Source organism: Pseudorasbora parva, chromosome 1 (assembly GCF_024679245.1).
Source record: "Pseudorasbora parva isolate DD20220531a chromosome 1, ASM2467924v1, whole genome shotgun sequence".
Classification (NCBI taxonomy): Eukaryota; Metazoa; Chordata; class Actinopteri; order Cypriniformes; family Gobionidae; genus Pseudorasbora; species Pseudorasbora parva.
This window is the reverse complement of record NC_090172.1, coordinates 70704477-70719523: the sequence shown is the minus strand read 5'-3', so window position 1 is coordinate 70719523 and position 15047 is coordinate 70704477. Positions and strand designations below refer to the sequence as shown.

Here is a 15047-nt window from a genome sequence, read left to right as displayed (position 1 = left end):
AGTCCCTAACCCCAGTCTCTGATTCCAGTCTCTAACCCCAGTCTCTGATTCCAGTCTCTAATCCCAGTCTCTGATACCAGTCTTTGATTCCAGTCCCTAACCCCAGTCTCTGATTCCAGTCCCTAACCCCAGTCTCTGATTCCAGTCTCTAATCCCAGTCTCTGATACCAGTCTCTGATTCCAGTCCCTAATCCCAGTCTCTAACCCCAGTCTCTGATTCCAGTCCCTAACCCCAGTCTCTGATTCCAGTCCCTAACCCCAGTCTCTGATTCCAGTCTCTAATCCCAGTCTCTGATTCCAGTCCCTAATCCCAGTCCCTAACCCCAGTCTCTGATTCCAGTCCCTAACCCCAGTCTCTGATTCCAGTCTCTAATCCCAGACTCTGATCCCAGTCCCTAACCCCAGTCTCTGATTCCAGTCCCTAACCCCAGTCTCTGATTCCAGTCTCTAATCCCAGACTCTGATTCCAGTCCCTAATCCCAGTTTCTGATCCCAGTCCCTAATCCCAGTCTCTGATTCCAGGTGTTCCTCAGGGACAGCATTGCAGCCGATGAGCCGCGCTGGGCCTTCGCTGCCGTCTTCCTGCTCGACCGGCTTCTGTACTGGATGGACGGCTCGCTTGTCCTGCTGAAGATTGCTAAAGCGTTGCACAGACGTTACCCGGACGTTCCCATCGCCCCTCAGGTCATCATCCGACAGGCTCGGGTCTATCTGAACACCGGTGAGCTCACTCGCCTCTACAGGACGCTCCCTGTCAGTGTTCTCTGAGCATCCATAGCCTTTATACCCTTTACTAGCATGTGTCCAGAGCGCTCCCTGTCGGGTGGGTCAGTGTTTAGCTGATTGTCTGTTGTGTTGTGCTGCAGGTAAACTGCAGAAGGCTGAGTTTATTCTCAGCAGTCTGATCAATAACAACGGTTCAACAGGTGCGTCTGCTTCCATTCCCCATCCTCTCCTCTGTCGTGTGTTGTTTCTGACTCTGGCTGAACTGTGATTCAGGCTCTTGGACGTATGGGAAGGCCAGTGACCAGACGCTGGTGCAAGCGGTCAGTCTTCAGGTGCGCGGTCAGGTGCTGCAAACGCTCGGTGAGGAACTAACCCAATAAAGGGTTAAAATGAGAGAAATCACTGCTTAATCTGAATTTTTTAAGATTATGCGTAAGAGACATGAACAAGTTTTTTGAAAAACATCTATGACCTTTGATACATGTCTAGTCTTCATGCTCTTTGTGTGTGTGTTTGTGTGTGTGTGTTGTAGGTCTGTGGTCTGAGGCTGCTGAACTCATGTGGGCGTCTCTGATTGGCTTTTATGCTCTTCCACAGCCAGATAAGAAGGTTTGGACACACTTCACACTCTTAGACACCGTTGACCTCTATCACGGCAGGGTCAGTGTGTGTGTGTGTGTGTGTGTGTGTGTGTGTGTGTGTGTGTGAACATCAGTCATGGTCTTGAGTCTGTTCTCAGGGTCAGGGTTAGGGTCAAGGTTTAGGGTCAAAGTCAAGGTTAGCCTCAGGTTTAGTGTCAGGTTCAAGCTTTAGAGTCAGGGTCAATGTTTAGGGTCAGGGTTGGGGTCAAGGTTTAGGGTCAAGGTTGACCATCAGGCTTAGGGTCAGTGTCAATGTCAATGTTTAGGGTCAGGGTTAGGGTCAAGGTTTAATATCAGGGTTAGGGTCAGTGTCAATGTTTAGGGTCAGGGTTGGGGTCAAGGGTTAGGGTCAAGGTTTAGCATCAGGGTTAGGGTCAGTGTCAATGTTTAGGGTCAGGGTTAGGGTCAAGGTTTAGCATCAGGGTTAGGGTTAGGGTCAGTGTCAATGTTTAGGGTTAGGGTCAAGGTTTAGCATCAGGGTTAGGGTCAGTGTCAATGTTTAGGGTCAGGGTTAGGGTCAAGGTTTAGCATCAGGGTTAGGGTCAGTGTCAATGGTTAGGGTCAGGGTTAGGGTCAAGGTTTAGCATCAGGGTTAAGGTCAGTGTCAATGTTTAGGGTCAGGGTTAGGGTCAAGGTTTAGCATCAGGGTTAGGGTCAGTGTCTATGGTTAGGGTCAGGGATTAGGGTCAAGGTTTAGCATCAGGGTTAGGGTCAGTGTCAATGTTTAGGGTCAGGGTTAGGGTCAAGGTTTAGCATCAGGGTTAGGGTCAGTGTCAATGTTTAGGGTCAGGGTTAGGGTCAAGATTTAGCATCAGGGTTAGGGTCAGTGTCAATGGTTAGGGTCAGGTTTAGGGTCAAGGTTTAGCATCAGGTTTAGGGTCAGTGTCAATGTTTAGGGTCAAGGTTTAGCATCAGGGTTAGGGTCAGTGTCAATGTTTAGGGTCAGGGTTAGGGTCAAGGTTTAGCATCAGGGTTAGGGTCAGTGTCAATGTTTAGGGTCAGGGTTAGGGTCAAGGTTTAGCATCAGGGTTAGGGTCAGTGTCAATGTTTAGGGTCAGGGTTAGGGTCAAGGTTTAGCATCAGGGTTAGGGTCAGTGTCAATGGTTAGGGTCAGGTTTAGGGTCAAGGTTTAGCATCAGGGTTAGGGTCAGTGTCAATGTTTAGGGTCAAGGTTTAGCATCAGGGTTAGGGTCAGTGTCAATGTTTAGGGTCAGGGTTAGGGTCAAGGTTTAGCATCAGGGTTAGGGTCAGTGTCAATGTTTAGGGTCAGGGTTAGGGTCAAGGTTTAGCATCAGGGTTAGGGTCAGTGTCAATGGTTAGGGTCAGGTTTAGGGTCAAGGTTTAGCATCAGGGTTAGGGTCAGTGTCAATGTTTAGGGTCAGGGTTAAGGTCAAGGTTTAGCATCAGGGTTAGGGTCAGTGTCAATGTTTAGGGTCAGGGTTAGGGTCAAGGTTAGGGTCAGTCAATCAACTTCAATCAGCTTTAGTTATATCGCTCTTCTCCAACGCCGATTGTGTCAGAGCAGCTTCAGTGTTAAACAGGACAATACTGCAGCAGAATTAGATTTGGCTGTACAGTCGTTCTGGAGTAAACAGTGATGTTATCAGCTTATTTTAATTTATCATAGAGAGACAATGCTGGCAGATCAGTATTATAGTTTATAGAATTAAATAAGACCTAATTCATTAATGTTATTTGTATATTTAGTTGAATAACTTTGATCATAATGTTAGTGTCCCCAACTGAGCAAGCCAAGCCAAAGGCGACCAGAGGAACCGAAACTCCATCAGGGCATGATGGAGAAAAATAAACCTTAGAGAAACCAGACTCAGTTCTCCTCTGGCCTATTAACACACAGCGGAGGATTATTATTCTGGACACCGCACAGCTCAGAAATCATATTAGAGCCGAATATTCAAAATGTCAGGGTCAGTGTCAATGTTTAGGGTTAGGGTCAAGGTTTAGCATCAGGGTTAGGGTCAGTGTCAATGTTTAGGGTCAGGGTTAGGGTCAAGGTTTAGCATCAGGGTTAGAGTCAGTGTCAATGTTTAGGGTCAGGGTTAGGGTCAAGGTTTAGGGTCAGGGTTAGGGTCAAGGTTTAGCATCAGGGTTAGGGTCAGTGTCAATGTTTAGGGTCAGGGTTAGGGTCAAGGTTTAGCATCAGGGTTAGGGTCAAGGTTTAGGGTCAGTGTCAATGTTTAGGGTCAGGGTTAGGGTCAAGGTTTAGCATCAGGGTTAGGGTCAAGGTTTAGGGTCAGGATTTAGGGTTAGGGTCAAGGTTTAGGGTCAAGGTTTAACATTATCAGGGTTAGGGTCAGTGTCACTCTTTAGGGTCAGGATAAGGGTCAGGGTTAGGGTCAGGATTTAGGGTTAGGGTCAAGGTTTAGGGTCAAGGTTTAACATTATCAGGGTTAGGGTCAGTGTCACTCTTTAGGGTCAGGATTAGGGTCAAGGTTTAGGGTCAGGGTTAGGGTCAAGGTTTAGGGTCAGGATTTAGGGTTAGGGTCAAGGTTTAGGGTCAAGGTTTAACATTATCAGGGTTAGGGTCAGTGTCACTCTTTAGGGTCAGGATTAGGGTCAGGGTTAGGGTCAGGATTTAGGGTTAGGGTCAAGGTTTAGGGTCAGGGTCAAGGTCAAGGTTTAGGGTTAGGGTCAAGGTTTAGGGTCAGGGTCAAGGTTTAGGGTTAGGGTCAAGGTTTAGGGTCAGGGTCAAGGTTTAGGATCAGGGTCAAGGTTTAGGCTCAGAGTCAAGGTTTTGGGTCAGGGTCAGGGTCAAGGCTTAGGGTCAAGGTTTAGGGTCAAGGTTTAGGGTTAGGATCAAGGTTTAGGGTCAGGGTGTGTGTGTGTGAACATCAGTCATGCTCTTGAGTGTGTCCAGGGTTAGGGTAAGGGTGTGTGTGTGTGTGTGTGTGTGTGTATGTGTGTGTGAACATCAGTCATGCTCTTGAGTGTGTCCAGGGTTAGGGTCAGGGTGTGTGTGTGTATGTGTGAACATCAGTCATTCTCTTGAGTGTGTCCAGGGTTAGGGTCAGGGTGTGTGTGTGTGTGTGTATGTGTGAACATCAGTCATGCTCTTGAGTGTGTCCAGGGTTAGGGTCAGGGTGTGTGTGTGTATGTGTGAACATCAGTCATTCTCTTGAGTGTGTCCAGGGTTAGGGTCAGGGTTTGTGTGTGTGTGTGTATGTGTGAACATCAGTCATGCTCTTGAGTGTGTCCAGGGTTAGGGTCAGGGTGTGTGTGTGTGTGTGTGTGAACATCAGTCATGCTCTTGAGTGTGTCCAGGGTTAGGGTCAGGGTGTGTGTGTGTATGTGTGAACATCAGTCATGCTCTTGAGTGTGTCCAGGGTTAGGGTCAGGGTGTGTGTGTGTATGTGTGAACATCAGTCATGCTCTTGAGTGTGTCCAGGGTTAGGGTTAGTGTGTGTGTGTGTGTGTGTGTGTGTGTGTGTGTTTACATCAGTCATGCTCTTGGGTGTGTGTCCAGGGCATCGGAACGTCCCTCGGGCTGCTGGCCAACATCCTGACCTCCATGACCGACAGAGACTTCGCTGCGCTTCAGGAGCAGCCGCACATTGACCTGGTAAGCCCGTCTGAAGGACCTGAAGGGGTTAAGCCTGTGGTCAGCCTGTTCACACACACACACACACACACACACACACACACACACACACACACACACACACACACACACACACACACACACACACACACACACACACTGACCCTAACCTGTGATCAGCTGTTCTCCAGCTCTTTCTCTTCTTCCAGAGCTTCCTCGGAGAGACTCGCCATCGCCTGCTGTCTGCGGCGCGGGCCGCCAAGATGGCCGCCGTGTTCAGTCAGTACGGCTCTCTGTACGTCCTGACCAATGTGGTGAGTCCCGCATCAGCACAGCCCTAGCCCTGAGAGTCTGACATGCTACTGTGGTGCCTGAGGTGTAAAGGGCCGTAGAGTTAGGGGGTTATATCCGAAAGAAGATTCAACACGTTCATATTCACTTCCATTTTAATGTTACAGTCGTGATTATGAGATAAAAGTCAACATTTGGAGATGAATCAAATATACTCAGTGAGTCAAATATACAAAAAGTTGAGAATATGGCATACAAAGATTATTACAGTCATAATTATCATAAAAGGTCAAAATTATTAGAAGTCAAAATTGCCAAAAAGTCAAGATTATAAGATAAAAAGTCATAACTATGATACAAATTTATGAGGTCAAAATTGACAAAATGTTCCTAAATCAAAATTGACACACTTAAGGTCTTTGCACACTGAGGCGGATATTTCCGCATGTGTTTTTCATATTCGTGATCCGAAAAATTTGTCACGCACAGAGACCTTGCACACTGAGTCCGATGCGTATTAATGAACGCGTTGTGGGAAAAAACGCAAAACAAGACAAAGTGACGTCTAGTGAGGATGATTTGTTTTTCCTGAGGAGATATTGTTCATCCACTCCTGCGATCGCGTAGAGGAGAGTTTCCCCTTATCCAGCGGGATCCAGACCGACCGATCCAAAGTGTCAGCGGCTCAGTCTGATGCTTTGCTAGCGATACTGGAGACACGTATTAAAAACAAGAACACTAATTTCCGTGAATCAATTGATCCTGAACACCTGGCAGTATGTCTATGGATCCGATCTCACACACACACACACACACACACACACACACACACACACACACACACACACACACACACACAGCTATATAATTATAGCTGATATAATAATATTTGTGGTATTTTTGCTAGAATAATATGTATGGTGGCTCTGAGTTGTCAAAACGTCTGCGAACGATGCGAAAACGCAGAAAATCGAACCTGTTCCAAATTTTATTTTGACGGACGAAAGTTTCGGAGGCAGTGTGCAAGCGTGATTGACATAACGTGAGGTTAAAAGGCAAAATAAATAAAGTCCAAATTTACCAAGGATCAACATTATGAGATAAAAAGTCATAATTATAACCATCGAAATGGCTGTTTGCGTTACATGATAAGGCCGTTCGTTAGAGCATGTGATAGTGCAGAATGGGTCAGTGTAGTGTCCAGACGTTAACTCTAGGTGTGTCCCGTCCTGATGCAGGTGGCCCAGGGCACTTGCTTACTGTCCTACAGCTTCTCAAAGCATTGCCCTGTGGGAGATCAGCAGGTATACATGGCCCTGGCTAAAGAGGCCTTCGAGATCGGCCTGCTGACCAAGACAGCCGGAGACTCCGTGACAAGCAAGCTGGAGCTGCACACCTTCCTCAAGGCCGCATACAGCTTATGCAGAGCTCAGCGGTGGATGAGCGGGGCGTCCGAGGCGGAGAGCAAGGCCTCAGCCGTCTGTCTGGAAGCCCTGGCTCTGTTCCTGGACTTCTGCTCCCGAGAGGACTCCTCCCTGTGTGCCCAGATCATGGCCAGAATCCAGCACATCAAGTCCCTGTTGAACGTGAAGACTTTCCGTAATTCCGACCCGCGCTCCTTTATTCCCGACAGCTACCGCTCGCTGGAGTTCGGCCCTGTTCTGTTCACGCTCCGCGATTTTGCCAAGGCGTTGGATGCTTTTGGGAAGCACCACAAATCGGTTTGCGAGGCGTTCGAGAGCAGCGTTCCAAGCAGATCCTGCTCGACTGCTCAATGCTTAACCGCGTTCCAGACAGACACGGCCGTTCCAGCTACAGCTGATCCTACATCTAGCAGCGGATCTTTGATTATGGGGGAGCAGAGTAGTTTGGGATCTTTTGAGGCTCTTGATGGAAGTCGAGAAGCGAACGTCGTCTCTCCAAGCAATCCCAACACTTTCAGACACAACAAAGGATCCCAAAGTCAATCCCAACGCAAGCCCATCACAAGTGAAGACGCTGAGAACAACGCACCGAGTACATCAGGTTCCCATCGGAGAGACCTCTGGAAGAACAGGACAACTTTGAGTTCCTCATGGGAGCACGTGTCCGGACGGTCTCAGAGCAGCATAGAAACCGCGGAGGACGATCCTAACGGGTCTTATCAGGCTCCTGATGGAATTCGAGAAGCAAATGTGGTCTCTCAGAACAATCGAAGAAGCGTTCCCAACAACTTCAGACACAACAAGGGATCCCAAGCCAAGCCCTTCACAAGTGAAGATGCTGAGGACAACGCACCAAATACATCAGGTTCCCATCGGAGAGACCTTTGGAAGAACAGGACGTCTTTGAGTTCCTCATGGGAGCACGGATCCGGACGGTCTCAGAGCAGCATAGAAACCGCGGAGGACGATCCTAGCGGGTCTTATCAGGCTCTTGATGGAACTCGAGAAGCAAATTTGGTCTCTCCGAGCAATCAAAGCAGCGTTCCCAACAACTTCAGACACAACAAGGGATCCCAAAGTAATTCGCTGCCAATGCAAGAGACCGCCACAACAGAAGACCTTGAAGACCAGTGGAGCGCCGTTCGGAAGACCCCGGAAGTGAGGACGTCTTCCAGCTCCTTCAGCAGCGGCTCCTTGTGGGAGCATGTATCAGGGCCATCCCAGAGCAGTGTGGAAACCGTGGAGGATTTTGAAGATCCTTCCCAGGACAGCAATGGCATCAATAAAGGTGACCAGCCAAAAGGTGGAAGCACTTCCTCATTTTCCCTGTGCGATAGCTTGGGATCGCACTCATCTTGGCAGAAGCTGTCCGTGAGCCCCGTCGCTAATGCAGAACGCCTGGACAAGCTGGATCGGCACACTAAAGCGCCCCCGCCACAGATTGAGGAAAGCCTGGGAAGGACGTCCACCGAGAGCGACCCGTTTGAGGAGCTGGGGTTTGAGCATCTGTCTGACTCCTCCGCCAATCCCTCAGGAGAGTCGGCGTGCAACAGATGCTTCAAGAACTGCATCATGGGAAGTGCAGTCCTGACAGCCGGAGACTCCCGCGCGCTCCTGGCCGGAGTTTGCCACGGATGCCTGATCCGGAGGCTGCCGAACACACCTCTGAAGCCTCTGGATGAGGCACAGCTGGAGACGGCCTACGGTGGGACTCCGCACACTGGGAGGGAAGCAGGGATAGATGGCATGTGGCCTTTGATTGGGCTAACCCAGTCTGTGTTCCTGCAGATGCCATGGTGTTGAAGTTCTCGAAGGCCTCTGGTGTGTGGATGGGCTGGGAAACCAGTGTGTACATCGGGAAAGCCATGGGTGTCCAAGGCAAGCAGAGACGTGCCATAGAGCTCCAGTACCTGCACCAGGAGCAGCTGCTCAGCAGGTCAGACCAGTTATGAATGAGTTATGAATGTGCAGTTATGAATGAGTTATGAATGTGCAGTTATGAATGAGTTATGAATGTGCAGTTATGAATGAGTTATGAATGGTCAGCAGAGACGCGCCATATAGTTCCAGTACCTGCACCAGGAGCAGCTGCTCAGCAGGTCAGACCAGTTATGAAAGAGTTATGACTGTTCAGTTATAAATGTTCAGTTATGGATGATCAGTTATGAATGAGTTATTAATGTTCAGTTATTAATGTTCAGTTATGAATGTTCAGTTATGAATGTGCAGTTATGAATGTTAAGTAATGTTATGAATGTGCAGTTATGAATGTTAAGTTATGAATGAGTTATGAATGTGCAGTTATGAATGTGCAGTTATGAATGAGTTATGAATGTGCAGTTATGAATGTGCAGTTATGAATGAGTTATGAATGTGCAGTTATGAATGTGTTATGAATGTGCAGTTATGAATGAGTTATGAATGTGCAGTTATGAATGAGTTATGAATGTGCAGTTATGAATGAGTTATGAATGGTCAGCAGAGACGCGCCATATAGTTCCAGTACCTGCACCAGGAGCAGCTGCTCAGCAGGTCAGACCAGTTATGAAAGAGTTATGACTGTTCAGTTATAAATGTTCAGTTATGGATGATCAGTTATGAATGAGTTATTAATGTTCAGTTATGAATGTTCAGTTATGAATGAGTTATGAATGGTCAGTTATGAATGTTAAGTAATGTTATGAATGTCCAGTTATGAATGCTCAGATATGAATGAGTTATGAATGTTCAGTTATGAATATTAAGTAATGTTATGAATGTGCAGTTATGTAGGGAAGGAGTACCTGAAGGATAAAGGGCTGCATGCGCACCTCGATGACGTGGAGAGACAGATGACGGCTCAACACTACGTCACAGAGTTTAATAAACGCCTGTATGATAATAATGTCACCACACAGATCTTCTTCATCCCGTCTGAAGTGCTGCTGGTAAGAGCAACACTATTCATATCTCTATATCTCAGAACCCAACATGACGGACATGAGCTCAGAGTGTGTGTGTGTGTGTGTGTGTGTGTGTGTGTGTGTGTGTGTGTGTGTGTGTGTGTGTGTGTGTGTGTGTGTGTGTGTGTGTGTGTGTGTGTGTGTGTGTGTCAGGTCCTCCAAGGCCGCCGGATCCTGACCTGTCTGTCCGCTGAGCCGTTCATGTCTGGGACATTCGTGAAACTCACCAACAACACGAGAGCTAAAGCAGAGAGCGACGCCACCAAGTATGGCCTCGCCTTCGGACACTTCACCTACGAGTTCTCCAGGGGTCAGGAGGTCGTGGTGGACCTGCAAGGTGAGACTCACCTCATTATCATATTATCATTCACACTGAGGGGGCGGGACCTGCTTGAGTTATGGGGAGGGGTGGGGCATTCCAAAGCCAACCAATCAGAGCACAGTGTGCTTTCAGAAAGCGGGGCTTCATAGAGACAGACTGGGAATGGAGAATATGAGGAATAATCAACACTCAAGCTCTAGTAGAGACAGAAATGACTTATTAGGGCTATCTGAGGAGGTTTGACTCGTGTTTTTCTCCTCAGGATGGGTCATTGTGGACTCTGAGGAGGTTTGACTCGTGTTTTTCTCCTCAGGATGGATCATTGTGGACTCTTGAGGAGGTTTGACTCTTGGTTTTCTCCTGAGGATGGGTCATTGTGGGCTCTGAGGAGGTTTGACTCGTGTTTTTCTCCTCAGGATGGGTCACTGTGGGCTCTGAGGAGGTTTGACTCGTGTTTTTCTCCTCAGGATGGGTCATTGTGGACTCTGAGGAGGTTTGACTCGTGTTTTTCTCCTCAGGATGGGTCATTGTGGGCTCTGAGGAGGTTTGACTCGTGTTTTTCTCCTCAGGATGGGTCATTGTGGGCTCTGAGGAGGTTTGACTTGTGTTTTTCTCCTCAGGATGGGTCATTGTGGGCTCTCTGAGGAGGTTTGACTCGTGTTTTTCTCCTCAGGATGGGTCACTGTGGGCTCTGAGGAGGTTTGACTCGTGTTTTTCTCCTCAGGATGGGTCATTGTGGACTCTGAGGAGGTTTGACTCGTGTTTTTCTCCTCAGGATGAGTCACTGTGGGCTCTGAGGAGGTTTGACTCGTGTTTTTCTCCTCAGGAGGGATCATTGTGGGCTCTGAGGAAGATTGACTCGTGTTTTTCTCCTTAGGATGGGTCATTGTGGACTCTTGAGGTGGTTTGACTCGTGGTTTTCTCCTCAGGATGGGTCATTGTGGACTCTGAGGAGGTTTGACTCGTGTTTTTCTCCTCAGGATGGGTCATTGTGGGCTCTGAGGAGGTTTGACTCGTGGTTTTCTCCTCAGGATGGGTCATTGTGGACTCTGAGGAGGTTTGACTCGTGGTTTTCTCCTCAGGATGGGTCATTGTGGGCTCTGAGGAGGTTTGACTCGTGTTTTTCTCCTCAGGATGGATCATTGTGGGCTCTGAGGAGGTTTGACTCGTGTTTTTCTCCTCAGGATGGATCATTGTGGGCTCTCTGAGGAGGTTTGACTCGTGGTTTTCTCCTCAGGATGGGTCATTGTGGACTCTGAGGAGGTTTGACTCGTGTTTTTCTCCTCAGGATGGGTCATTGTGGGCTCTGAGGAGGTTTGACTCGTGTTTTTCTCCTCAGGATGGGTCATTGTGGGCTCTGAGGAGGTTTGACTCGTGTTTTTCTTCTCAGGATGGGTCATTGTGGACTCTTGAGGAGGTTTGACTCGTGTTTTTCTCCTCAGAATGGGTCATTGTGGGCTCTGAGGAGGTTTGACTCGTGTTTTTCTCCTCAGGATGGATCATTGTGGGCTCTGAGGAGGTTTGACTCGTGTTTTTCTCCTCAGGATGGGTCATTGTGGGCTCTGAGGAGGTTTGACTCGTGTTTTTCTTCTCAGGATGGGTCATTGTGGACTCTTGAGGAGGTTTGACTCGTGTTTTTCTCCTCAGGATGGGTCATTGTGGGCTCTGAGGAGGTTTGACTCGTGTTTTTCTCCTCAGGATGGGTCATTGTGGGCTCTGAGGAGGTTTGACTCGTGTTTTTCTCCTCAGGATGGGTCATTGTGGGCTCTGAGGAGGTTTGACTCGTGTTTTTCTCCTCAGGATGGATCATTGTGGACTCTTGAGGAGGTTTGACTCGTGTTTTTCTCCTCAGGATGGATCACTGTGGGCTCTGAGGAGGTTTGACTCGTGTTTTTCTCCTCAGGATGGATCACTGTGGGCTCTGAGGAGGTTTGACTCGTGTTTTTCTCCTCAGGATGGGTCACTGTGGGCTCTTGAGGAGGTTTGACTTGTGTTTTTCTCCTCAGGATGGATCATTGTGGACTCTTGAGGAGGTTTGACTCTTGGTTTTCTCCTGAGGATGGGTCATTGTGGGCTCTGAGGAGGTTTGACTCGTGTTTTTCTCCTCAGGATGGGTCATTGTGGACTCTTGAGGAGGTTTGACTCGTGGTTTTCTCCTCAGGATGGGTCATTGTGGACTCTGAGGAGGTTTGACTCGTGTTTTTCTCCTCAGGATGGGTCATTGTGGGCTCTGAGGAGGTTTGACTCGTGTTTTTCTCCTCAGGATGGGTCATTGTGGGCTCTGAGGAGGTTTGACTCGTGTTTTTCTCCTCAGGATGGGTCATTGTGGACTCTTGAGGAGGTTTGACTCGTGGTTTTCTCCTCAGGATGGGTCACTCTGGGCTCTGAGGAGGTTTGACTCGTGTTTTTCTCCTCAGGATGGATCATTGTGGACTCTGAGGAGGTTTGACTCGTGTTTTTCTCCTCAGGATGGGTCATTGTGGGCTCTGAGGAGGTTTGACTCGTGTTTTTCTCCTCAGGATGGGTCACTCTGGGCTCTGAGGAGGTTTGACTCGTGTTTTTCTCCTCAGGATGGATCATTGTGGGCTCTGAGGAGGTTTGACTCGTGTTTTTCTTCTCAGGATGGGTCACTGTGGGCTCTCTGAGGAGGTTTGACTCGTGTTTTTCTTCTCAGGATGGGTCATTGTGGGCTCTCTGAGGAGGTTTGACTCATGTTTTTCTTCTCAGGATGGATCATTGTGAGCTCTGAGGAGGTTTGACTCGTGTTTTTCTCCTTAGGATGGGTCATTGTGGTCTCTGAGGAGGTTTGACTCGTGTTTTTCTTCTCAGGATGGATCATTGTGGGCTCTGAGGAGGTTTGACTCGTGTTTTTCTCCTCAGGATGGGTCATTGTGGTCTCTCTGAGGAGGTTTGACTCGTGTTTTTCTTCTCAGGATGGATCATTGTGGGCTCTGAGGAGGTTTGACTCGTGTTTTTCTCCTCAGGATGGGTCATTGTGGGCTCTGAGGAGGTTTGACTCGTGTTTTTCTCCTCAGGATGGGTCATTGTGGGCTCTGAGGAGGTTTGACTCGTGTTTTTCTCCTCAGGATGGGTCATTGTGGGCTCTCTGAGGAGGTTTGACTCGTGTTTTTCTTCTCAGGATGGATCATTGTGGGCTCTGAGGAGGTTTGACTCGTGTTTTTCTCCTCAGGATGGGTCATTGTGGTCTCTGAGGAGGTTTGACTCGTGTTTTTCTCCTCAGGATGGGTCACTGTGGGCTCTGAGGAGGTTTGACTCGTGTTTTTCTCCTCAGGATGGGTCATTGTGGACTCTGAGGAGGTTTGACTCGTGTTTTTCTCCTCAGGAGGGATCATTGTGGACTCTGAGGAGGTTTGACTCGTGTTTTTCTCCTCAGGATGGGTCATTGTGGGCTCTGAGGAGGTTTGACTCGTGTTTTTCTCCTCAGGATGGGTCATTGTGGGCTCTGAGGAGGTTTGACTCGTGTTTTTCTCCTCAGGAGGGATCATTGTGGACTCTTGAGGAGGTTTGACTCGTGTTTTTCTCCTCAGGATGGATCATTGTGGACTCTTGAGGAGGTTTGACTCGTGTTTTTCTCCTCAGGATGGGTCATTGTGGGCTCTGAGGAGGTTTGACTCGTGTTTTTCTCCTCAGGAGGGATCATTGTGGACTCTTGAGGAGGTTTGACTCGTGTTTTTCTCCTCAGGATGGGTCATTGTGGACTCTTGAGGAGGTTTGACTTGTGTTTTTCTCCTCAGGAGGGATCATTGTGGACTCTTGAGGAGGTTTGACTTGTGTTTTTCTCCTCAGGAGGGATCATTGTGGACTCTTGAGGAGGTTTGACTCGTGTTTTTCTCCTCAGGATGGGTCATTGTGGACTCTTGAGAAGGTTTGACTTGTGTTTTTCTCCTCAGGAGGGATCATTGTGGACTCTTGAGGAGGTTTGACTCGTGTTTTTCTCCACAGGATGGGTCATCGTGGGCTCTGAGGAGGTTTGACTTGTGTTTTTCTCCTCAGGATGGGTCATTGTGGACTCTTGAGGAGGTTTGACTCGTGTTTTTCTCCTCAGGATGGGTCATTGTGGGCTCTGAGGAGGTTTGACTCGTGTTTTTCTCCTCAGGATGGGTCATTGTGGACTCTTGAGGAGGTTTGACTCGTGTTTTTCTCCTCAGGATGGGTCATTGTGGGCTCTGAGGAGGTTTGACTCGTGTTTTTCTCCTCAGGATGGGTCATTGTGGACTCTTGAGGAGGTTTGACTTGTGTTTTTCTCCTCAGGATGGGTCATTGTGGACTCTTGAGGAGGTTTGACTCGTGTTTTTCTCCTCAGGATGGGTCATTGTGGACTCTTAAGGAGGTTTGACTTGTGTTTTTCTCCTCAGGATGGGTCATTGTGGACTCTTAAGGAGGTTTGACTTGTGTTTTTCTCCTCAGGATGGGTCATTGTGGGCTCTGAGGAGGTTTGACTCGTGTTTTTCTCCTCAGGATGGATCATTGTGGACTCTTAAGGAGGTTTGACTTGTGTTTTTCTCCTCAGGATGGGTCATTGTGGGCTCTCTGAGGAGGTTTGACTCGTGTTTTTCTCCTCAGGATGGGTCATTGTGGGCTCTGAGGAGGTTTGACTCGTGTTTTTCTCCTCAGGAGGGATCATTGTGGACTCTTGAGGAGGTTTGACTTGTGTTTTTCTCCTCAGGATGGATCTCTGCGAGTGGGAAAGGCTTGACATATCTCACCGACCCTCAGATCCACTCGCTCCGCAAACCCAGATCCAGCAACTTCCAGCAATCAGGAATCAACAACTTCCTGAAACATCAACACGGAGACGAGTGTAACGAGATCTGCAGAGCAGCCGGCCTCACGGACATCTCACACACACACACGCCATGAGCAGCTGATGTGACCTGTGTGTGTGTGATTAAACACTATTAATCAAACGCTCATACTGTGTGAGGAATGAGGAACTGGACACAATAAACGTGTGTGTCATATGACAGTGACTTAATTTGTGTGTGTGTGTGTGTGTGTGTGTGTCATGTGACTGAAACCAGAAGAACATCATTCCAGTTACACAACAAACACACCTCAATGCTTCACATTAGTACTCTCTCTATATATATAGAGCAGACTCGTGATCATATAACAACAACT

General features: G+C 48.3%; 1 protein-coding gene across 3 annotated transcripts in view; it reads left to right on the top strand.

The window, feature by feature from the left end:
* Positions 1-14887, top strand: part of alpk1 (alpha-kinase 1) — a 22278-nt gene extending 7391 nt beyond the window's left edge. For 2 of the 3 annotated variants that reach the window (XM_067447674.1, XM_067447675.1), the window contains exons 4-14: positions 523-721; positions 867-926; positions 1000-1086; positions 1259-1335; positions 4852-4947; positions 5136-5240; positions 6456-8346; positions 8430-8577; positions 9406-9568; positions 9737-9920; positions 14593-14887. In XM_067447674.1, coding sequence (XP_067303775.1) covers positions 523-721; positions 867-926; positions 1000-1086; positions 1259-1335; positions 4852-4947; positions 5136-5240; positions 6456-8346; positions 8430-8577; positions 9406-9568; positions 9737-9920; positions 14593-14786 — 3204 coding nt within the window. In that variant the 3' untranslated portion in view covers positions 14787-14887. The remainder of the gene's footprint in view (positions 1-522; positions 722-866; positions 927-999; positions 1087-1258; positions 1336-4851; positions 4948-5135; positions 5241-6455; positions 8347-8429; positions 8578-9405; positions 9569-9736; positions 9921-14592) is intronic. The other variant, XM_067447676.1, reaches the window with a different exon arrangement.
* The last annotated feature ends 160 nt before the right edge of the window (positions 14888-15047 follow it).